Raw genomic sequence first — 25,658 nt, forward strand, 5'->3', positions numbered from 1 at the left:
CTATCCCTGTGGTACTGCGCCAAGTACTGATCCCTGTCGTATGCGCCAAGTACTGATCCCTGTGGTACTGCACCAAGTACTGATCCCTGTGGTACTGCACCAAGTACTGATCCCTGTGGTACTGCACCAAGTACTGATCTCTGTGGTACTGATCCCTGTGATACTGCGCCAAGTACTGATTCCTGTGGTACAGCACCAAGTACTGATCCCTGTGGTACTGCACCAAGTACTGATCCCTGTGGTACTGCACCAAGTACTGATCCCTGTGGTACAGCACCAAGTACTGATCTCTGTGGTACTGATCCCTGTGGCACTGCACCAAGTACTGATCCCTGTGGTACTGCACCAAGTACTGACCCCTGTGGTACTGCACCAAGTACCTATCCCTGTGGTACTGCACCAAGTACTGATCTCTGTGGTACTGCGCCAAGTACCTATCCCTGTGATACTGCACCAAGTACTGATCCCTGTGGTACTGCACCAAGTACTGATCCCTGTGGCACTGCACCAAGTACTGATCCCTGTGGTACAGCACCAAGTACTGATCCCTGTGGTACTGCACCAAGTACTGATCCCTGTGGTTCTGCACCAAGTACTGATCCCTGTGGTACTGCACCAAGTACTGATCCCTGTGGTACTGCACCAAGTACTGATCTCTGTGGTACTAATCCCTGTGATACTGCACCAAGTACTGATCCCTGTGATACTGCGCCAAGTACTGATCCCTGTGATACTGCACCAAGTACCTATTCCTGTGGTACTGCACCAAGTACTGATCCCTGTGGTACTGCACCAAGTACTGATCCCTGTGATACTGCACCAAGTACTGATCCCTGTGGTACTGCACCAAGTACTGATCCCTGTGATACTGCACCAAGTACTGATCCCTGTGATACTGCACCAAGTACTGATCCCTGTGGTACTGCGCCAAGTACTGATCCCTGTGGTACTGCGCCAAGTACTGATCCCTGTGGTACTGCACCAAGTAATGATCCCTGTGATACTGCACCAAGTACTGATCCCTGTGGTACTGCACCAAGTACTGATCCCTGTGGTACTGCACCAAGTACTGATCCCTGTGGTACTGCACCAAGTACTGATCCCTGTGATACTGCACCAGGTTCCTATCCCTGTGGTACTGCGCCAAGTACTGATCCCTGTGGTATGCGCCAAGTACTGATCCCTGTGGTACTGCACCAAGTACTGATCCCTGTGGTACTGCACCAAGTACAGATCCCTGTGGTACTGCACCAAGTACTGATCCCTGTGGTACTGCACCAAGTACTGATCCCTGTGGTACTGCACCAAGTACTGATCCCTGTGATACTGCACCAAGTACTGATCCCTGTGGTACTGCACCAAGTACTGATCCCTGTGGTACTGCACCAAGTACTGATCCCTGTGGTACTGCACCAAGTACTGATCCCTGTGGTACTGCACCAAGTACTGATCCCTGTGGTACTGCACCAAGTACTGATCCCTGTGATACTGCACCAAGTACTGATCCCTGTGGTACTGCACCAAGTACTGATCCCTGTGGTACTGCACCAAGTACTGATCCCTGTGGTACTGCACCAAGTACTGATCCCTGTGGTACAGCAGCAAGTACTGATCTCTGTGGTACTGATCCCTGTGATACTGCGCCAAGTACTGATCCCTGTGGTACTGCACCAAGTACTGATCCCTGTGGTACTGCACCAAGTACCTATCCCTGTGGTACTGCACCAAGTACTGATCTCTGTGGTACTGCGCCAAGTACCTATCCCTGTGATACTGCACCAAGTACTGATCCCTGTGGTACTGCACCAAGTACTGATCCCTGTGGTACTGCACCAAGTACTGATCCCTGTGGTACTGCACCAAGTACTGATCCCTGTGGTACAGCACCAAGTACTGATCCCTGTGGTACAGCACCAAGTACTGATCCCTGTGGTACTGCACCAAGTACTGATCCCTGTGGTACTGCACCAAGTACTGATCCCTGTGGTACAGCAGCAAGTACTGATCTCTGTGGTACTGATCCCTGTGATACTGCGCCAAGTACTGATCCCTGTGGTACTGCACCAAGTACTGATCCCTGTGGTACTGCACCAAGTACCTATCCCTGTGGTACTGCACCAAGTACTGATCTCTGTGGTACTGCGCCAAGTACCTATCCCTGTGATACTGCACCAAGTACTGATCCCTGTGGTACTGCACCAAGTACTGATCCCTGTGGTACTGCACCAAGTACTGATCCCTGTGGTACAGCACCAAGTACTGATCCCTGTGGTACAGCACCAAGTACTGATCCCTGTGGTACTGCACCAAGTACTGATCCCTGTGGTACTGCACCAAGTACTGATCCCTGTGGTACTGCACCAAGTACTGATCCCTGTGGTACTGCACCAAGTACTGATCCCTGTGGTACTGCACCAAGTACTGATCCCTGTGGTACAGCACCAAGTACTGATCCCTGTGGTACTGCACTAAGTACTGATCTCTGTGGTACTAATCCCTGTGAGACTGAACCAAGTACTGATCCCTGTGATACTGCACCAAGTACTGATCCCTGTGATACTGCGCCAAGTACTGATCCCTGTGATACTGCACCAAGTACCTATTCCTGTGGTACTGCACCAAGTACTGATCCCTGTGGTACTGCACCAAGTACTGATCCCTGTGATACTGCACCAAGTACTGATCCCTGTGGTACTGCACCAAGTACTGATCCCTGTGATACTGCACCAAGTACCTATCCCTGTGGTACTGCACCAAGTACTGATCTCTGTGGTACTGCGCCAAGTACCTATCCCTGTGATACTGCACCAAGTACTGATCCCTGTGGTACTGCACCAAGTACTGATCCCTGTGGTACAGCACCAAGTACTGATCCCTGTGGTACTGCACCAAGTACTGATCCCTGTGGTACTGCACCAAGTACTGATCCCTGTGGTACTGCACCAAGTACTGATCCCTGTGGTACTGCACCAAGTACTGATCCCTGTGGTACAGCACCAAGTACTGATCCCTGTGGTACTGCACCAAGTACTGATCTCTGTGGTACTAATCCCTGTGATACTGCACCAAGTACTGATCCCTGTGATACTGCGCCAAGTACTGATCCCTGTGATACTGCGCCAAGTACTGATCCCTGTGATACTGCGCCAAGTAACTATTCCTGTGGTACTGCACCAAGTACTGATCCCTGTGGTACTGCACCAAGTACTGATCCCTGTGATACTGCACCAAGTACTGATCCCTGTGGTACTGCACCAAGTACTGATCCCTGTGATACTGCACCAAGTACTGATCCCTGTGGTACTGCACCAAGTACTGATCCCTGTGGTACTGTGCCAAGTACTGATCCCTGTGGTACTGCACCAAGTACTGATCCCTGTGATACTGCACCAAGTACTGATCGCTGTGGTACTGCACCAAGTACTGATCCCTGTGATACTGCACCAGGTTCCTATCCCTGTGGTACTGCACCAAATACTGATCCCTGTGGTATGCGCCAAGTACTGATCCCTGTGGTACTGCACCAAGTACTGATCCCTGTGGTACTGCACCAAGTACTGATCCCTGTGATACTGCACCAAGTACTGATCCCTGTGGTACTGCACCAAGTACTGATCCCTGTGGTACTGCACCAAGTACTGATCCCTGTGGTACAGCACCAAGTACTGATCTCTGTGGTATTGATCCCTGTGATACTGCGCCAAGTACTGATCCCTGTGGTACTGCACCAAGTACTGATCCCTGTGGTACTGATCCCTGTGATACTGCGCCAAGTACTGATCCCTGTGGTACTGCACCAAGTACTGATCCCTGTGGTACTGCACCAAGTACCTATCCCTGTGGTACTGCAACAAGTACTGATCCCTGTGGTACTGCACCAAGTACTGATCCCTGTGATACTGCACCAGGTTCCTATCCCTGTGGTACTGCGCCAAGTACTGATCCCTGTCGTATGCGCCAAGTACTGATCCCTGTGGTACTGCACCAAGTACTGATCCCTGTGGTACTGCACCAAGTACTGATCCCTGTGGTACTGCACCAAGTACTGATCTCTGTGGTACTGATCCCTGTGATACTGCGCCAAGTACTGATTCCTGTGGTACAGCACCAAGTACTGATCCCTGTGGTACTGCACCAAGTACTGATCCCTGTGGTACTGCACCAAGTACTGATCCCTGTGGTACAGCACCAAGTACTGATCTCTGTGGTACTGATCCCTGTGGCACTGCACCAAGTACTGATCCCTGTGGTACTGCACCAAGTACTGACCCCTGTGGTACTGCACCAAGTACCTATCCCTGTGGTACTGCACCAAGTACTGATCTCTGTGGTACTGCGCCAAGTACCTATCCCTGTGATACTGCACCAAGTACTGATCCCTGTGGTACTGCACCAAGTACTGATCCCTGTGGCACTGCACCAAGTACTGATCCCTGTGGTACAGCACCAAGTACTGATCCCTGTGGTACTGCACCAAGTACTGATCCCTGTGGTTCTGCACCAAGTACTGATCCCTGTGGTACTGCACCAAGTACTGATCCCTGTGGTACTGCACCAAGTACTGATCTCTGTGGTACTAATCCCTGTGATACTGCACCAAGTACTGATCCCTGTGATACTGCGCCAAGTACTGATCCCTGTGATACTGCACCAAGTACCTATTCCTGTGGTACTGCACCAAGTACTGATCCCTGTGGTACTGCACCAAGTACTGATCCCTGTGATACTGCACCAAGTACTGATCCCTGTGGTACTGCACCAAGTACTGATCCCTGTGATACTGCACCAAGTACTGATCCCTGTGATACTGCACCAAGTACTGATCCCTGTGGTACTGCGCCAAGTACTGATCCCTGTGGTACTGCGCCAAGTACTGATCCCTGTGGTACTGCACCAAGTAATGATCCCTGTGATACTGCACCAAGTACTGATCCCTGTGGTACTGCACCAAGTACTGATCCCTGTGGTACTGCACCAAGTACTGATCCCTGTGGTACTGCACCAAGTACTGATCCCTGTGATACTGCACCAGGTTCCTATCCCTGTGGTACTGCGCCAAGTACTGATCCCTGTGGTATGCGCCAAGTACTGATCCCTGTGGTACTGCACCAAGTACTGATCCCTGTGGTACTGCACCAAGTACAGATCCCTGTGGTACTGCACCAAGTACTGATCCCTGTGGTACTGCACCAAGTACTGATCCCTGTGGTACTGCACCAAGTACTGATCCCTGTGATACTGCACCAAGTACTGATCCCTGTGGTACTGCACCAAGTACTGATCCCTGTGGTACTGCACCAAGTACTGATCCCTGTGGTACTGCACCAAGTACTGATCCCTGTGGTACTGCACCAAGTACTGATCCCTGTGGTACTGCACCAAGTACTGATCCCTGTGATACTGCACCAAGTACTGATCCCTGTGGTACTGCACCAAGTACTGATCCCTGTGGTACTGCACCAAGTACTGATCCCTGTGGTACTGCACCAAGTACTGATCCCTGTGGTACAGCAGCAAGTACTGATCTCTGTGGTACTGATCCCTGTGATACTGCGCCAAGTACTGATCCCTGTGGTACTGCACCAAGTACTGATCCCTGTGGTACTGCACCAAGTACCTATCCCTGTGGTACTGCACCAAGTACTGATCTCTGTGGTACTGCGCCAAGTACCTATCCCTGTGATACTGCACCAAGTACTGATCCCTGTGGTACTGCACCAAGTACTGATCCCTGTGGTACTGCACCAAGTACTGATCCCTGTGGTACTGCACCAAGTACTGATCCCTGTGGTACAGCACCAAGTACTGATCCCTGTGGTACAGCACCAAGTACTGATCCCTGTGGTACTGCACCAAGTACTGATCCCTGTGGTACTGCACCAAGTACTGATCCCTGTGGTACAGCAGCAAGTACTGATCTCTGTGGTACTGATCCCTGTGATACTGCGCCAAGTACTGATCCCTGTGGTACTGCACCAAGTACTGATCCCTGTGGTACTGCACCAAGTACCTATCCCTGTGGTACTGCACCAAGTACTGATCTCTGTGGTACTGCGCCAAGTACCTATCCCTGTGATACTGCACCAAGTACTGATCCCTGTGGTACTGCACCAAGTACTGATCCCTGTGGTACTGCACCAAGTACTGATCCCTGTGGTACAGCACCAAGTACTGATCCCTGTGGTACAGCACCAAGTACTGATCCCTGTGGTACTGCACCAAGTACTGATCCCTGTGGTACTGCACCAAGTACTGATCCCTGTGGTACTGCACCAAGTACTGATCCCTGTGGTACTGCACCAAGTACTGATCCCTGTGGTACTGCACCAAGTACTGATCCCTGTGGTACAGCACCAAGTACTGATCCCTGTGGTACTGCACTAAGTACTGATCTCTGTGGTACTAATCCCTGTGAGACTGAACCAAGTACTGATCCCTGTGATACTGCACCAAGTACTGATCCCTGTGGTACTGCACCAAGTACTGATCCCTGTGATACTGCACCAAGTACCTATTCCTGTGGTACTGCACCAAGTACCGATCCCTGTGGTACTGCACCAAGTACTGATCCCTGTGATACTGCACCAAGTACTGATCCCTGTGGTACTGCACCAAGTACTGATCCCTGTGATACTGCACCAAGTACTGATCCCTGTGGTACTGCACCAAGTACTGATCCCTGTGGTACTGTGCCAAGTACTGATCCCTGTGGTACTGCACCAAGTACTGATCCCTGTGATACTGCACCAAGTACTGATCCCTGTGGTACTGCACCAAGTACTGATCCCTGTGATACTGCACCAGGTTCCTATCCCTGTGGTACTGCACCAAGTACTGATCCCTGTGGTATGCGCCAAGTACTGATCCCTGTGGTACTGCACCAAGTACTGATCCCTGTGGTACTGCACCAAGTACTGATCCCTGTGGTACTGCACCAAGTACTGATCCCTGTGGTACTGCACCAAGTACTGATCCCTGTGGTACTGCACCAAGTACTGATCCCTGTGATACTGCACCAAGTACTGATCCCTGTGGTACTGCACCAAGTACTGATCCCTGTGGTACTGCACCAAGTACTGATCCCTGTGGTACTGCACCAAGTACTGATCCCTGTGGTACAGCACCAAGTACTGATCTCTGTGGTACTGATCCCTGTGATACTGCGCCAAGTACTGATCCCTGTGGTACAGCACCAAGTACTGATCCCTGTGGTACTGCACCAAGTACTGATCCCTGTGGTACTGATCCCTGTGATACTGCGCCAAGTACTGATCCCTGTGGTACTGCGCCAAGTACTGATCCCTGTGGTACTGCACCAAGTACCTATCCCTGTGGTACTGCACCAAGTACTGATCCCTGTGGTACTGCACCAAATACTGATCCCTGTGATACTGCACCAGGTTCCTATCCCTGTGGTACTGCGCCAAGTACTGATCCCTGTCGTATGCGCCAAGTACTGATCCCTGTGGTACTGCACCAAGTACTGATCCCTGTGGTACTGCACCAAGTACTGATCCCTGTGGTACTGCACCAAGTACTGATCCCTGTGGTACTGCACCAAGTACTGATCCCTGTGGTACAGCACCAAGAACTGATCTCTGTGGTACTGATCCCTGTGATACTGCGCCAAGTACTGATTCCTGTGGTACAGCACCAAGTACTGATCCCTGTGGTACTGCACCAAGTACTGACGTCTGTGGTACAGCACCAAGTACTGATCTCTGTGGTACTGATCCCTGTGATACTGCGCCAAGTACTGATCCCTGTGGTACTGCACCAAGTACTGATCTCTGTGGTACTGCGCCAAGTACCTATCCCTGTGATACTGCACCAAGTACTGATCCCTGTGGTACTGCACCAAGTACTGATCCCTGTGGAACTGCACCAAGTACTGATCCCTGTGGTACTGCACCAAGTACCGATCCCTGTGATACTGCACCAAGTACTGATCCCTGTGGTACTGCACCAAGTACTGATCTCTGTGGTACAGCACCAAGTACTGATCCCTGTGGTACTGCACCAAGTACTGATCCCTGTGGTACTGCACCAAGTACTGATCCCTGTGGAACTGCACCAAGTACTGATCCCTGTGGTACTGCACCAAGTACTGATCTCTGTGGTACTGCGCCAAGTACCTATCCCTGTGATACTGCACCAAGTACTGATCCCTGTGGTACTGCACCAAGTACTGATCCCTGTGGAACTGCACCAAGTACTGATCCCTGTGGTTCTGCACCAAGTACTGATCCCTGTGGTACTGCACCAAGTACTGATCCCTGTGGTAGAGCACCAAGTACTGATCCCTGTGGTACTGCACCAAGTACTGATCTCTGTGGTACTAATCCCTGTGATACTGCACCAAGTACTGATCCCTGTGATACTGCGCCAAGTACTGATCCCTGTGATACTGCACCAAGTACCTATCCCTGTGGTACTGCACCAAGTACTGATCCCTGTGGTACTGCACCAAGTACTGATCCCTGTGATACTGCACCAAGTACTGATCCCTGTGGTACTGCACCAAGTACTGATCCCTGTGATACTGCACCAAGTACTGATCCCTGTGGTACTGCGCCAAGTACTGATCCCTGTGGTACTGCACCAAGTACTGATCCCTGTGGTTCTGCACCAAGTACTGATCCCTGTGGTACTGCACCAAGTACTGATCCCTGTGGTACAGCACCAAGTGCTGATCCCTGTGGTACTGCACCAAGTACTGATCTCTGTGGTACTAATCCCTGTGATACTGCACCAAGTACTGATCCCTGTGATACTGCGCCAAGTACTGATCCCTGTGATACTGCACCAAGTACCTATTCCTGTGGTACTGCACCAAGTACTGATCCCTGTGGTACTGCACCAAGTACTGATCCCTGTGATACTGCACCAAGTACTGATCCCTGTGGTACTGCACCAAGTACTGATCCCTGTGATACTGCACCAAGTACTGATCCCTGTGGTACTGCGCCAAGTACTGATCCCTGTGGTACTGCGCCAAGTACTGATCCCTGTGGTACTGCGCCAAGTACTGATCCCTGTGGTACTGCACCAAGTACTGATCCCTGTGATACAGCACCAAGTACTGATCCCTGTGGTACTGCACCAGGTTCCTATCCCTGTGGTACTGCGCCAAGTACTGATCCCTGTGGTACTGCACCAAGTACTGATCCCTGTGGTCCAGCACCAAGTACTGATCTCTGTGGTACAGCACCAAGTCCTGATCCCTGTGATACTGCACCAAGTACTGATCCCTGTGGTACAGCACCAAGTACTGATCTCTGTGGTACTGCACCAAGTACTGATCCCTGTGGTACAGCACCAAGTACTGATCTCTGTGGTACTGATCCCTGTGATACTGCACCAAGTACCTATCCCTGTGGTACTGCACCAAGTACTGATCCCTGTGGTACTGCACCAAGTACTGATCCCTGTGGTACTGCACCAAGTACTGATCCCTGTGGTACTGCACCAAGTACCTATCCCTGTGGTACTGCACCAAGTCCTGATCTCTGTGGTACTGCGCCAAGTACCTATCCCTGTGATACTGCACCAAGTACTGATCCCTGTGGTTCTGCACCAAGTACTGATCCCTGTGGTACTGCACCAAGTACTGATCCCTGTGGTACAGCACCAAGTGCTGATCCCTGTGGTACTGCACCAAGTACTGATCTCTGTGGTACTAATCCCTGTGATACTGCACCAAGTACTGATCCCTGTGATACTGCGCCAAGTACTGATCCCTGTGATACTGCACCAAGTACCTATTCCTGTGGTTGGATTACTACTTGGAACTATGATGTTGTTGCCATTACAGAGACCTGGTTGAGGGAAGGGCAGGATTGGCAGCTAAACGTTCCAGGATTTAGATGTTTCAGGCGGGATAGAGGGGGATGTAAAAGGGGAGGCGGAGTTGCGCTACTTGTTCAGGAGAGTATCACAGCTATACAGCGAGAGGACACCTCAGAGGGCAGTGAGGCTATATGGGTAGAGATCAGGAATAAGAAGGGTGCAGTCACAATGTTGGGGGTATACTACAGGCCTCCCAACAGCCAGCGGGAGATAGAGGAGCAGATAGGTAGACAGATTTTGGAAAAGAGTAAAAACAACAGGGTTGTGGTGATGGGAGACTTCAACTTCCCCAATATTGACTGGGACTCACTTAGTGCCAGGGGCTTAGACGGGGCAGAGTTTGTAAGGAGCATCCAGGAGGGCTTCTTAAAACAATATGTAAACAGTCCAACTAGGGAAGGGGCGGTACTGGACCTGGTATTGGGGAATGAGCCCGGCCAGGTGGTAGATGTTTCAGTAGGGGAGCATTTCGGTAACAGTGACCACAATTCAGTAAGTTTTAAAGTACTGGTGGACAAGGATAAGAGTGGTCCGAGGATGAATGTGCTAAATTGGGGGAAGGCTAATTATAACAATATTAGGCGGGAACTGAAGAACATAGATTGGGGGCGGATGTTTGAGGGCAAATCAACATCTGACATGTGGGAGGCTTTCAAGTGTCAGTTGAAAGGAATACAGGACAGGCATGTTCCTGTGAGGAAGAAAGATAAATACGGCAATTTTCGGGAACCTTGGATGACGAGTGATATTGTAGGCCTCGTCAAAAAGAAAAAGGAGGCATTTGTCAGGGCTAAAAGGCTGGGAACAGACGAAGCCTGTGTGGCATATAAGGAAAGTAGGAAGGAACTTAAGCAAGGAGTCAGGAGGGCTAGAAGGGGTCATGAAAAGGCATTGGCAAATAGGGTTAAGGAAAATCCCAAGGCTTTTTACACTTACATAAAAAGCAAGAGGGTAGCCAGGGAAAGGGTTGGCCCACTGAAGGATAGGCAAGGGAATCTATGTGTGGAGCCAGAGGAAATGGGCGAGGTACTAAATGAATACTTTGCATCAGTATTCACCAAAGAGAAGGAATTGGTAGATGTTGAGTCTGGAGAAGGGGGTGTAGATAGCCTGGGTCACATTGTGATCCAAAAAGACGAGGTGTTGGGTGTCTTAAAAAATATTAAGGTAGATAAGTCCCCAGGGCCGGATGGGATCTACCCCAGAATACTGAAGGAGGCTGGAGAGGAAATTGCTGAGGCCTTGACAGAAATCTTTGGATCCTCGCTGTCTTCAGGGGATTTCCCGGAGGACTGGAGAATAGCCAATGTTGTTCCTCTGTTTAAGAAGGGTGGCAGGGATAATCCCGGGAACTACAGGCCGGTGAGCCTTACTTCAGTGGTAGGGAAATTACTGGAGAGAATTCTTCGAGACAGGATCTACTCCCATTTGGAAGCAAATGGACGTATTAGTGAGAGGCAGCACGGTTTTGTGAAGGGGAGGTCGTGTCTCACTAACTTGATAGAGTTTTTCGAGGAGGTCACTAAGATGATTGATGCAGGTAGGGCAGTAGATGTTGTCTATATGGACTTCAGTAAGGCCTTTGACAAGGTCCCTCATGGTAGACTAGTACAAAAGGTGAAGTCACACGGGATCAGGGGTGAACTGGCAAGGTGGATACAGAACTGGCTAGGCCATAGAAGGCAGAGGGTAGCAATGGAGGGATGCTTTTCTAATTGGAGGGCTGTGACCAGTGGTGTTCCACAGGGATCAGTGCTGGGACCTTTGCTCTTTGTAGTATATATAAATGATTTGGAGGAAAATGTAACTGGTCTGATTAGTAAGTTTGCAGACGACACAAAGGTTGGTGGAATTGCGGATAGCGATGAGGACTGTCTGAGGATACAGCAGGATTTAGATTGTCTGGAGACTTGGGCGGAGAGATGGCAGATGGAGTTTAACCTGGACAAATGTGAGGTAATGCATTTTGGAAGGGCTAATGCAGGTAGGGAATATACAGTGAATGGTAGAACCCTCAAGAGTATTGAAAGTCAAAGAGATCTAGGAGTACAGGTCCACAGATCACTGAAAGGGGCTACACAGGTGGAGAAGGTAGTCAAGAAGGCATACGGCATGCTTGCCTTCATTGGCCGGGGCATTGAGTATAAGAATTGGCAAGTCATGTTGCAGCTGTATAGAACCTTAGTTAGGCCACACTTGGAGTATAGTGTTCAATTCTGGTCGCCACACTACCAGAAGGATGTGGAGGCTTTAGAGAGGGTGCAGAAGAGATTTACCAGAATGTTGCCTGGTATGGAGGGCATAAGCTATGAGGAGCGATTGAATAAACTCGGTTTGTTCTCACTGGAACGAAGGAGGTTGAGGGGCGACCTGATAGAGGTATACAAAATTATGAGGGGCATAGACAGAGTGGATAGTCAGAGGCTTTTCCCCAGGGTAGAGGGGTCAATTACTAGGGGGCATAGGTTTAAGGTGAGAGGGGCAAAGTTTAGAGTAGATGTACGAGGCAAGTTTTTTACGCAGAGGGTAGTGGGTGCCTGGAACTCACTACCGGAGGAGGTAGTGGAGGCAGGGACGATAGGGACATTTAAGGGGCATCTTGACAAATATATGAATAGGATGGGAATAGAAGGATACGGACCCAGGAAGTGTAGAAGATTGTAGTTTAGTCGGGCAGTATGGTCGGCACGGGCTTGGAGGGCCGAAGGGCCTGTTCCTGTGCTGTACATTTCTTTGTTCTTTGTTTGTTCTTTGGTACTGCACCAAGTACTGATCCCTGTGGTACTGCACCAAGTACTGATCCCTGTGATACTGCACCAAGTACTGATCCCTGTGGTACTGCACCAAGTACTGATCCCTGTGATACTGCACCAAGTACTGATCCCTGTGGTACTGCGCCAAGTACTGATCCCTGTGGTACTGCGCCAAGTACTGTCCCTGTGGTACTGCACCAAGTACTGATCCCTGTGATACAGCACCAAGTACTGATCCCTGTGGTACTGCACCAAGTACTGATCCCTGTGATACTGCACCAGGTTCCTATCCCTGTGGTACTGCGCCAAGTACTGATCCCTGTGGTACTGCACCAAGTACTGATCCCTGTGGTACTGCACCAAGTACTGATCCCTGTGGTACTGCACCAAGTACTGATCCCTGTGATACTGCACCAAGTACTGATCCCTGTGGTCCAGCACCAAGTACTGATCTCTGTGGTACAGCACCAAGTCCTGATCCCTGTGATACTGCACCAAGTACTGATCCCTGTGGTACAGCACCAAGTACTGATCTCTGTGGTACTGCACCAAGTACTGATCCCTGTGGTACAGCACCAAGTACTGATCTCTGTGGTACTGATCCCTGTGATACTGCACCAAGTACCTATCCCTGTGGTACTGCACCAAGTACTGATCCCTGTGGTACTGCACCAAGTACTGATCCCTGTGGTACTGCACCAAGTACTGATCCCTGTGGTACTGCACCAAGTACCTATCCCTGTGGTACTGCACCAAGTCCTGATCTCTGTGGTACTGCGCCAAGTACCTATCCCTGTGATACTGCACCAAGTACTGATCCCTGTGGTACTGCACCAAGTACTGATCCCTGTGATACTGCACCAAGTACTGATCTCTGTGGTACTGCACCAAGTACTGATCCCTGTGATACTGCACCAAGTACCTATTCCTGTGGTACTGCACCAAGTACTGATCCCTGTGGTACTGCACTAGTTACATCTTTCTGCTCTGAAAGGGACTCATTTATTCCAACTCTCTATGTGATAGCCAGTTTTCAATCCATGGTAACACACTTTCTCCAATGCCTTGGGCTTTTGCTTTTGCACTAGCTTCTTGTGCGGCACCTTTTCAAATGCATTTTGGAAATCTAAATACACAATGGGCATCTCTGCAAATGCCTTTTAATTATTTTCCTGATTATTGTCTCTAAATCTTTCTTGCATCACACTGTTGTTTACCTGCCTGGTCTGTAGTTACTGGGAATGTCTTCACATCCTTTCTTGAACAAGGGTCTCATCAATTACCACTTTTCAATCCTCTGCGTCCCTCCAGCACCCCCAAGATTAAAAGATGCTGGCAAACCCTTCCGCTATTTCCACCAGCATTTTCTTCAGCAGCCTGGGGTGGAAGGCAGCCAGACCGAGCAACCTCTAAGCATAGCCAACTTCCCAGTACACCCTATCTAATAATAATAATCATCTTTATTGTCACAAGTAGGCTTACTTAACACTGCAATGAAGTTACTGTGAAAATCCCCATGTCCATCTATTATCTCTCTCATCTCCGCTCTTACCAGAAGTTTGTCATTTCCTTAGTAAATGACAATATGAAGTGCTTATTAAATATTCTAACCTTGCCCACGTCCCTAAACATATATCACCCTCTTTGATCCAAATAAACCCCACCCCACTTCTTGCTACCGCTTATTAATTAAATACAGTAGGAGATTTGGGGGTTCATATGGTTCCTGTCATTTTATTTGCATATTTTCTTTTTGCCAGTCTTATTTTCCTCTTCCCTCCCCCTCTTATTGTATTTGGCTTGGTTCTTGCTTGAAGAATTCAATTGCCATGCATCACATACACTCTTTTTGTGTCTCATCGTCTTTTCTGCCTCCCTCGTTATCCAAGGAGCCCTTCTGGACTTTGCTTTTCCTACCTTTTGTCATTGTTAGAATGTACCTTAAACAAGAACAACTTCAAGCTCACCTAGTTTCCCGAGTTAGTGTTTCCGATCAGCTGTTGGTTCCATTTTATCTGGGCTAGATCCCTTCTCACCCCATTCAGGTTGACCATCTTCCAATTTAGAAGTTCTACCTTAGATTGTACCTTGCTCTTCTCCGTTACTAATCTAAATTTTGATACAATGATCCCTCAATCAAATGTTCCCTCGCAGACAGTTGATCCACTTGGCCCATCTGATCTAATCTGTTTCTGTAATGGTGATTGAGGGATAAATATTTTCCAAGACACCAAGAATAACTTCCTCACTCTTCTTTGAAATAGTGCTATGGAATCTTTTACTTTTACCTGAGAGGGCAGATGGTACCTTGATTGAACATTTTCTCTGATAGGCTGGCAGGTGGCAGACTACCTCAGTACTTCACTGGACTTTATTGTTGTGTTTAAGTACTGGAGTGGGATTTGAAAGCACCACCTGAGCCATCAGAGACTAGAGTGCTATTAACTGAGCCAAGCTGACATAGTCAGGATATGAGTCCTCTAAGTACCTATGCTTGGCCCTGCTTACCTTAGATATTATTAAGAGGCATGGGGGTAACTTCCAAACTTCCAGCATGATCTACCAATCAATTCCCTTTACTCCATGGCCATCTCTATGCTGTCAGATCCTCAAAAGAGCATCAGCATGACTAAGTCATCATTCCTATCCATTATTTCAAAGTTTACCTATAAACAAAAACCATCCTGACTTGGGCATAAGGTGGTGATTACTCAGTAAATGTATTTTCTCTCGGGTTTAATGGTCAGTATTTTGTTGCTGAGCAGCTCATTGCTGTGAATGTTGGTGAGTTTGTAGCGTGATGCAGCCTGCATGGGCCCCAGCCCTCAGGCCAGTCCTAGACCGGATAAATATGAAAGCACAAATGCCTGGGCACAGAAATTCCCTTTGTTTAAAGTACCAGCTAGGTACGATGGAGCCACATGGCAGGCCCCGGAGGTGACTGCCTTTATTTATCCTGTGTATTTTCTGTATTTTGTTCTGAATTTCTCAGTTCCTTGGGCAAGGTACTTAATATCTGAGTGCTGCAGTGGTTTATAGGACAAGAGATTTCAGAATATTGTAGGGTATATTGGAATCCGTATCACAGAAGCATCTAGATCAGTGAGTGAATGGTTTAGCATTGAGCTGATGTGCAGTATTAAAATGCTTAGCCCTGTGCAGTTTCGAGTGAAGGGATACCCGACTGGGTGTGTAAACTGAGACGACAGTGTGCAGTTTCACCGCTACATTGCTTACATTTATGGTAGCATTGCTGATGTAATAAAATATCATAAATAGAACTCACTCCATATCCGTGTAGGGCAATGTTCTCTGTGCCGGAGTGTTTTCGTGTTTCATTCTCGTGTAAAGTGATAAAAATCAAATGAAATTGACATTTAAATTTCTCCATAGAGGCCACAGTAATGGCTCTTTCTCAATTCAATGCCCATTTAATTGCTAGATATGGAATCGCATTACACAACCTTTGGCAGCACAACAGGTTTTTGCATCATTTGCTTTTTTGCTAACTACTTATTGCAGGATATCCAACATATAAATCAGGAGATCCAACATACAATCAGGAGATCCAACATACAATCAGGAGATCCAACATACAATCAGGAGATCCAACATACAATCAGGAGATCCAACATACAATCAGGAGATCCAACATACAATCAGGAGATCCAACATACAATCAGGAGACCCAACATACAAATCAGGAGATCAACATACAAATAAGGAGATCCAACATACAAATAAGGAGATCCAACATACAAATCAGGAGATCCAACATACAAATCAGGAGATCAACATTCAAATCAGGAGATCCAACATTCGAATCAGGAGATCCAACATATGAATCAGGAGATCAACATACAAATCAGGAGATCAACATACAAATCAGGAGATCAACATACAAATCAGGAGATCAACATTCAAATCAGGAGATCCAACATACAAATCAGGAGATCAACATTCAAATCAGGAGACCCAACATACGAATCAGGAGATCAACATACAAATCAGGAGATCAACATTCAAATCAGGAGATCCAACATACAAATCAGGAGATCAACATACAAATCAGGAGATCCAACATACAAACATACAAATCAGGAGATCCAACATACAAATCAGGAGATCAACATACAAATCAGGAGATCCAACATACAAATCAGGAGATCCAACATACAAACATACAAATCAGGAAATCCAACATACAAATCAGGAGATCCAACATACAAATCAGGAGATCCAACATACAAACATACAATCAGGAGATCCAACATACAAATCAGGAGATCAACATTCAAATCAGGAGATCCAACATACAAATCAGGAGATCCAACATACAAACATACAAATCAGGAGATCCAACATACAAATCAGGAGATCCAACATACAAACATACAAATCAGGAGATCCAACATACAAATCAGGAGATCCAACATACAAATCAGGAGATCCAACATACAAATCAGGAGATCCAACATACAAATCAGGAGATCCAACATACAAATCAGGAGATCCAACATACAAATCAGGAGATCCAACATACAAATCAGGAGATCCAACATACAATCAGTAGATCCAACATACAAACATACAAATCGGGTGCAGGAGGAGGTCACTTGAGCCTATTCTGCCATTCAGAAAGATCATTGCTGGTCTTATTGTAACCTCATCCCCACACTCCTGTCTACCCCGATAGCCTTTATTGTAACCTCATCCCCACACTCCTGTCTTCCCCCGATAGCCTTTATTGTAACCTCATCCCCACACTCCTGTCTACCCCGATAGCCTTTATTGTAACCTCATCCCCACACTCCTGTCTTCCCCCGATAGCCTTTATTGTAACCTCATCCCCACACTCCTGTCTACCCCGATAGCCTTTATTGTAACCTCATCCCCACACTCCTGTCTACCCCGATAGCCTTTATTGTAACCTCATCCCCACACTCCTGTCTACCTCGATAGCCTTTATTGTAACCTCATCCCCACACTCCTGTCTACCCCGATAGCCTTTATTGTAACCTCATCCCCACACTCCTGTCTTCCCCCGATAGCCTTTATTGTAACCTCATCCCCACACTCCTGTCTACCTCAAAGAACAAGAACAAAGAAATGTACAGCACAGGAACAGGCCCTTCGGCCCTCCAAGCCCGTGCCGACCATACTGCCCGACTAAACTACAATCTTCTACACTTCCTGGGTCCGTATCCTTCTATTCCCATCCTATTCATATATTTGTCAAGATGCCCCTTAAATGTCCCTATCGTCCCTGCCTCCACTACCTCCTCCGGTAGTGAGTTCCAGGCACCCACTACCCTCTGCGTAAAAAACTTGCCTCGTACATCTACTCTAAACTTTGCCCCTCTCACCTTAAACCTATGCCCCCTAGTAATTGACCCCTCTACCCTGGGGAAAAGCCTCTGACTATCCACTCTGTCTATGCCCCTCATAATTTTGTATACCTCTATCAGGTCGCCCCTCAACCTCCTTCGTTCCAGTGAGAACAAACCGAGTTTATTCAATCGCTCCTCATAGCTTATGCCCTCCATACCAGGCAACATTCTGGTAAATCTCTTCTGCACCCTCTCTAAAGCCTCCACATCCTTCTGGTAGTGTGGCGACCAGAATTGAACACTATACTCCAAGTGTGGCCTAACTAAGGTTCTATATAGCTGCAACATGACTTGCCAATTCTTATACTCAATGCCCCGGCCAATGAAGGCAAGCATGCCGTATGCCTTCTTGACTACCTTCTCCACCTGTGTAGCCCCTTTCAGTGATCTGTGGACCTGTACTCCTAGATCTCTTTGACTTTCAATACTCTTGAGGGTTCTACCATTCACTGTATATTCCCTACCTGCATTAGCCCTTCCAAAATGCATTACCTCACATTTGTCCAGGTTAAACTCCATCTGCCATCTCTCCGCCCAAGTCTCCAGACAATCTAAATCCTGCTGTATCCTCAGACAGTCCTCATCGCTATCCGCAATTCCACCAACCTTTGTGTCGTCTGCAAACTTACTAATCAGACCAGTTACATTTTCCTCCAAATCATTTATATATACTACAAAGAGCAAAGGTCCCAGCACTGATCCCTGTGGAACACCACTGGTCACAGCCCTCCAATTAGAAAAGCATCCCTCCATTGCTACCCTCTGCCTTCTATGGCCTAGCCAGTTCTGTATCCACCTTGCCAGTTCACCCCTGATCCCGTGTGACTTCACCTTTTGTACTAGTCTACCATGAGGGACCTTGTCAAAGGCCTTACTGAAGTCCATATAGACAACATCTACTGCCCTACCTGCATCAATCATCTTAGTGACCTCCTCGAAAAACTCGATCAAGTTAGTGAGACACGACCTCCCCTTCACAAAACCGTGCTGCCTCTCACTAATACGTCCATTTGCTTCCAAATGGGAGTAGATCCTGTCTCGAAGAATTCTCTCCAGTAATTTCCCTACCACTGAAGTAAGGCTCACCGGCCTGTAGTTCCCGGGATTATCCCTGCCACCCTTCTTAAACAGAGGAACAACATTGGCTATTCTCCAGTCCTCCGGGACATCCCCTGAAGACAGCGAGGATCCAAAGATTTCTGTCAAGGCCTCAGCAATTTCCTCTCCAGCCTCCTTCAGTATTCTGGGGTAGATCCCATCCGGCCCTGGGGACTTATCTACCTTAATATTTTTTAAGACACCCAACACCTCGTCTTTTTGGATCACAATGTGACCCAGGCTATCTACACCCCCTTCTCCAGACTCAACATCTACCAATTCCTTCTCTTTGGTGAATACTGATGCAAAGTATTCATTTAGTACCTCGCCCATTTCCTCTGGCTCCACACATAGATTCCCTTGCCTATCCTTCAGTGGGCCAACCCTTTCCCTGGCTACCCTCTTGCTTTTTATGTAAGTGTAAAAAGCCTTGGGATTTTCCTTAACCCTATTTGCCAATGACTTTTCATGACCCCTTCTAGCCCTCCTGACTCCCTGCTTAAGTTCCTTCCTACTTTCCTTATATGCCACACAGGCTTCGTCTGTTCCCAGCCTTTTAGCCCTGACAAATGCCTCCTTTTTCTTTTTGACGAGGCCTACAATATCATTCGTCATCCAAGGTTCCCGAAAATTGCCGTATTTGTCTTTCTTCCTCACAGGAACATGCCTGTCCTGTATTCCTATCAACTGACACTTGAAAGCCTCCCACATGTCAGATGTTGATTTGCCCTCAAACATCCGCCCCCAATCTATGCTCTTCAGTTCCCGCCTAATATTGTTATAATTAGCCTTCCCCCAATTTAGCACATTCATCCTCGGACCACTCTTATCCTTGTCCACCAGTACTTTAAAACTTACTGAATTGTGGTCACTGTTACCGAAATGCTCCCCTACTGAAACATCTACCACCTGGCCGGGCTCATTCCCCAATACCAGGTCCAGTACCGCCTCTTCCCTAGTTGGACTGTTTACATATTGTTTTAAGAAGCCCTCCTGGATGCTCCTTACAAACTCTGCCCCGTCTAAGCCCCTGGCACTAAGTGAGTCCCAGTCAATATTGGGGAAGTTGAAGTCTCCCATCACCACAACCCTGTTGTTTTTACTCTTTTCCAAAATCTGTCTACCTATCTGCTCCTCTATCTCCCGCTGGCTGTTGGGAGGCCTGTAGTATACCCCCAACATTGTGACTGCACCCTTCTTATTCCTGATCTCTACCCATATAGCCTCACTGCCCTCTGAGGTGTCCTCTCGCTGTATAGCTGTGATACTCTCCTGAACAAGTAGCGCAACTCCGCCTCCCCTTTTACATCCCCCTCTATCCCGCCTGAAACATCTAAATCCTGGAACGTTTAGCTGCCAATCCTGCCCTTCCCTCAACCAGGTCTCTGTAATGGCAACAACATCATAGTTCCAAGTACTAATCCAAGCTCTAAGTTCATCTGCCTTACCCGTAATGCTCCTTGCATTAAAACATATGCACTTCAGGCCACCAGACCCGCTGTGTTCAGCAACTTCTCCCCGTCTGCTCTGCCTCAGAGCCACACTGTCCATATTCCCTAGTTCTCCCTCAACGCTCTCACCTTCTGACCTATTGCTCCCGTGCCCACCCCCCTGCCATACTAGTTTAAACCCTCCCGTGTGACACTAGCAAATCTCGCGGCCAGGATATTTATGCCTCTCCGGTTTAGATGCAACCCGTCCATCTTATACAGGTCACACCTGCCCCGGAAGAGCTCCCAGTGGTCCAGATAACCGAAACCCTCCCTCCTACACCAGCTGTTTAGCCACGTGTTTGTCTGCTCTATCTTCCTATTTCTAGCCTCACTGGCACGTGGCACAGGGAGTAATCCCGAGATTACAACCCTCGAGGTCCTGTCTTTTAACTTTCTGCCTAGCTCCCTGAACTCCTGCTGCAGGACCTCATGCCTCTTCCTGCCTATGTCGTTAGTACCAATATGTACAACGACCTCTACCTGTTTGCCCTCCCCCTTCAGGATTCCCTCTACCCGTTCGGAGACATCCTGGACCCTGGCACCAGGGAGGCAACATACCATCCTGGAGTCTCTTTCACGTCCACAGAAGCGCCTATCTGTTCCCCTGACTATAGAGTCCCCTATAACTATTACTCTTCTGCGCTTTGACCCTCCCTTCTGAACATCAGAGCCAGCCGTGGTGCCACTGCTCTGGCTGCTGCTGTTTTCCCCTGATAGGTTATCCCCCCCGACAGTATCCAAAGGGGTATACCTGTTCGAGAGGGGGACAACCACAGGGGATTCCTGCACTGACTGCCTGCCCTTTCTGGTGGTCACCCATTTCTCTGCCTGCACCTTGGGTGTGACCACACTTACATAACTGCGATCTATGACGCTTTCCGCCACCTGCATGCTCCTAAGTGCATCCAATTGCTGCTCCAACCGAACCATGCGGTCTGTGAGGAGCTGCAGTTGGGTGCACTTTCTGCAGATGAAGCCATCCAGGACGCTGGAAGCCTCCCGGACCTGCCACATCTCACAGTCAGAGCACAGCACCCCTCTAACTGACATTGCGTCAATTAATTAAAATTAAAATTAGTCTTTTTTTGATAAATACTTTTTTTTTTTTTAAATTACAAAGTTACTGTCAACTATCTGTTTCCTAGCACTAGATTTCTAATAGAAATGCGATAGCTAACTATAATATCCTCCGATCTCTGGCTTAGATATCCTCTAAATTATAATTAAGTTATTATGTTTAATTAGTTCCCAAATAGTCAAAAAAATTTAGGTTAGAATCCCAACCAGCCACTCAGGTCACAGCTTTTCTGTCCCCCCCGACACACACAATTTGAAAAAAGGTATAAAAGTAAAAATCACTTGCTTACCTTCTGAGATGTTCTCAGGTTCGATAGCCTTTATTGTAACATCATCCCCACACTCCTGTCTACTCCCGATAGCCTTTATTGTAACCTCATCCCCACACTCCTGTCTACCTCGATAGCCTTTATTGTAACCTCATCCCCACACTCCTGTCTACCCCGATAGCCTTTATTGTAACCTCATCCCCACACTCCTGTCTTCCCCCGATAGCCTTTATTGTAACATCATCCCCACACTCCTGTCTACCTCGATAGCCTTTATTGTAACCTCATCCCCACACTCCTGTCTACCTCGATAGCCTTTATTGTAACCTCATCCCCACACTCCTGTCTACCTCGATAGCCTTTATTGTAACCTCATCCCCACACTCCTGTCTACCCCGATAGCCTTTATTGTAACATCATCCCCACACTCCTGTCTTCCCCCGATAGCCTTTATTGTAACCTCATCCCCACACTCCTGTCTACCTCGATAGCCTTTATTGTAACCTCATCCCCACACTCCTGTCTACCCCGATAGCCTTTATTGTAACATCATCCCCACACTCCTGTCTTTCCCCGATAGCCTTTATTGTAACATCATCCCCACACTCCTGTCTACCTCGATAGCCTTTATTGTAACCTCATCCCCACACTCCTGTCTACTCCCGATAGCCTTTATTGTAACATCATCCCCACACTCCTGTCTACTCCCGATAGCCTTTATTGTAACCTCATCCCCACACTCCTGTCTACCCCGATAGCCTTTATTGTAACCTCATCCCCACACTCCTGTCTACCCCGATAGCCTTTATTGTAACCTCATCCCCACACTCCTGTCTACTCCCGATAGCCTTTATTGTAACCTCATCCCCACACTCCTGTCTACCTCGATAGCCTTTATTGTAACCTCATCCCCACACTCCTGTCTACTCCCGATAGCCTTTATTGTAACATCATCCCCACACTCCTGTCTACTCCCGATAGCCTTTATTGTAACCTCATCCCCACACTCCTGTCTACTCCCGATAGCCTTTCACTTCCTTGTTAAGCAAGCTCTACCCAGCTGTGCCTTTAAAATGTTCGAATACTCTGCCTCCATCTGTGTTTGAGAAAGATACTTCCAAAGACTCACGACCATCTGAGAGAAAAAGATGTGCCTCACCTGTGTTAAATGAGCCACTCCTTTTCTTTAAACAGTGATCTCCAACCCCACCCCCATTCATTTTAGGTCCACCCACAAGAAGGAACATTCTCTCCACATTGACCCTCTGACGACCCCTCAGGATGTTAAAGGTTTTAGTCAAGTCATGGGCGGCACGGTAACACAGTGGTTAGCACTGTTGCTTCACAGCTCCAGGGTCCCAGGTTCGATTTCTGGTTTGAGCCACTATCTGTGCGGAGTCTGCATATTCTGCCCGTGTCTGTGTGGGTTTCCTCCCACAAGTCTCGAAAGATATGCTGTTAGGTGAATTGGACATTCTGAATTCTCCCTCTGTGTACCCGAACAGGCGCCGCAGTGCGGCTACTAGGGGCTTTTCACAGTAAACTCATTGTAGTGTTAGTGTAAGCCTATTTGTGACACTAATAAAGATTCTTATTATTAAGTCGCCTCTTACTCTTCTAAACTCCAGTGGATACAAGCCTAACCTGTCCAACCTTTCCTCACAATCTTCTCAATCCTGGTATTAGTCTAGTAAACTCTCTCTGATCTACTGCAACACATTTACATCTTTCCTTGAATAAGGAGTCCAATACTGTACACAGTACTCCAGATGCGTTCTTGCCGATGCCCTGTACAACTGAAGCGTAAACTCCTTATTTTGTAATCCATTCCTGTCACAATAGGTGACAACATTCTATTCACTTACTAATTACTTGCTGTACTTGCTTCCTAGCTTTTTGTGATTCATGCACCAGGACACCCAGATCCCTCTGCATCTCAGAACTCCGCAATCTTGATAATAAGTTTCTTTTTTATCCTTTCTGCCAAAATGAACCTTTTCACATTTGTCCATATTATACTCCATTTGCCAGATCTTTGTCCACTCACTTAATTAACCTTTTATGTCCCTTTGTAGCCTCCTTTTGTCCTCTTCACAATTTACTTTCCGACCTATCTTTGTGTCGTCTGCAAATTTCACAGCCATACCTTTGGTCCCTTCCTCCATGTTATTTCTATAAATTGTAAAGAGTTGAGGGCCAGCCCTGTGGCACAACACGCATTACATCCTGCCAACCAGAAAAAGATCCAATTCGACCAACTCTTGTTTCCTGTTAACTCGCCAATCTTCTATCCATGCCAGTATGTTATCCTCTACAGTTGAGCTTTTATTTTCCGCAATAAACTTTGATGTGGCACCTTATCAGATGCCTTCTGGAAATCTCAGTACAGTACATTCACTGCTTCCCCTTTATTTACAGCACTTGCATTCCTTCGAAGTACTCCAATAAGTTTGTTAAACATGATTTCCCTTCACAAAACTTCATGTTGACTCTGCCTGATTGCTTTAAATGCTCTGCTTTAACATATTTAATAATAGTTGGTAACATTTTCTAGATGGCAGATGTTAAACTAACTAGCGTGTAATTTCATGCTTTCTGTCTCCCTCCCTTTTTGAATGAAGGAGTAACATTTGCTATTTTCCAATCTAATGCAACCTTCCCTGATTCTAGATAATTTTGGAAAATTAAAACCAATGCATGAAATATCTCACTTCTTTCAAGAGCCTTGGATGATGTCCACCCCCTGCAAAAAGATCATTGAGACTTCCCTGTGATTCGACAGCCAGTACAGAACCTGGCATCTTCTCCACACCTGATCCCTCCTCACCCCTCGGTCTGCCTGACCGCCTCATCTGCCCAGCCCCCTGCTGCTTGTGAATCTTTCTATGCTCCTTCCTAACAAAATGGAAGTAGAAAGTGTAGATCTATGTGACTGATGGTGGTAATGCTGAGTGTTAATAATTGTAGAATATCCGTTAATCTGTCTCCTGCAGGTAAACCATTTGCTTACATGCCATACCATGAGGCTCGGCGTGTGATGGAGCAGGAATCACAGTCAGCGGGAGCCAGATCCGCATCACCTTACAGGCTGTCCCCAAGGGAATCCTGTAAACTTTCCCCGCAACCAGAGATGAACACCTTGCGATACAGTGTTCCACCAGGTAGTGAGCCACAATTAACCACTCTTTTGATTTGCCTCATGCTCGAGTTGAATGTCCGCATCATTAGAAATAAAATGCAATGACCATGTTTCGAAGGTCACATTTAAAAGGAGTATATTCAAGTCAGTGAATGACAAATGTTTGGATACTGCAAATCGAGGGGTATAAGGAAGATGGAACTGAAATAGGAGATGAGCCATAATCTTATTGAATGATAGAGCAGGCTTAAGGAGCCAAATAGCCTATTCCTGCTTCTCAAACTATCACAGTAAATGGCAAAATAGTTTCCACAAAATGTTGCCTTTAGACCACATTCTTCCGCCTCACCCACAGCAAGATGGCCACGGGCAGGACGCGGACCATGTAACGGTCATTGACTTGGGGCGGACGCTGCCGGAAAATCCCGCCCTGTGTGTCCAGATTAGAGATATTCACATCTGCTTCATGACTTGTCCCTTTTATAGAATTTACAGAGCAGAAGGAGGCCATTCGGTCCATCGAGTCTGCACCTGCCTTTTTAGACACCACCCTACTGAAGCCCACGTATCTCCCCTATCCCTGTAACCCA

General features: G+C 47.6%; 1 protein-coding gene across 10 annotated transcripts in view; it reads left to right on the forward strand.

Annotated features, from left to right (window-relative positions):
* Positions 1 to 25,658, forward strand: part of ncor1 (nuclear receptor corepressor 1) — a 458,529-nt gene that overhangs the window by 248,119 nt on the left and 184,752 nt on the right. For all 10 annotated transcript variants that reach the window (XM_072470035.1, XM_072470042.1, XM_072470044.1 and 7 more), the window contains one exon: positions 24,923 to 25,090. In XM_072470035.1, the coding sequence (XP_072326136.1) occupies positions 24,923 to 25,090 (168 nt within the window). The remainder of the gene's footprint in view (positions 1 to 24,922; positions 25,091 to 25,658) is intronic.

Source organism: Scyliorhinus torazame, chromosome 12, assembly GCF_047496885.1.
Source record: "Scyliorhinus torazame isolate Kashiwa2021f chromosome 12, sScyTor2.1, whole genome shotgun sequence".
Taxonomy (NCBI): Eukaryota; Metazoa; Chordata; class Chondrichthyes; order Carcharhiniformes; family Scyliorhinidae; genus Scyliorhinus; species Scyliorhinus torazame.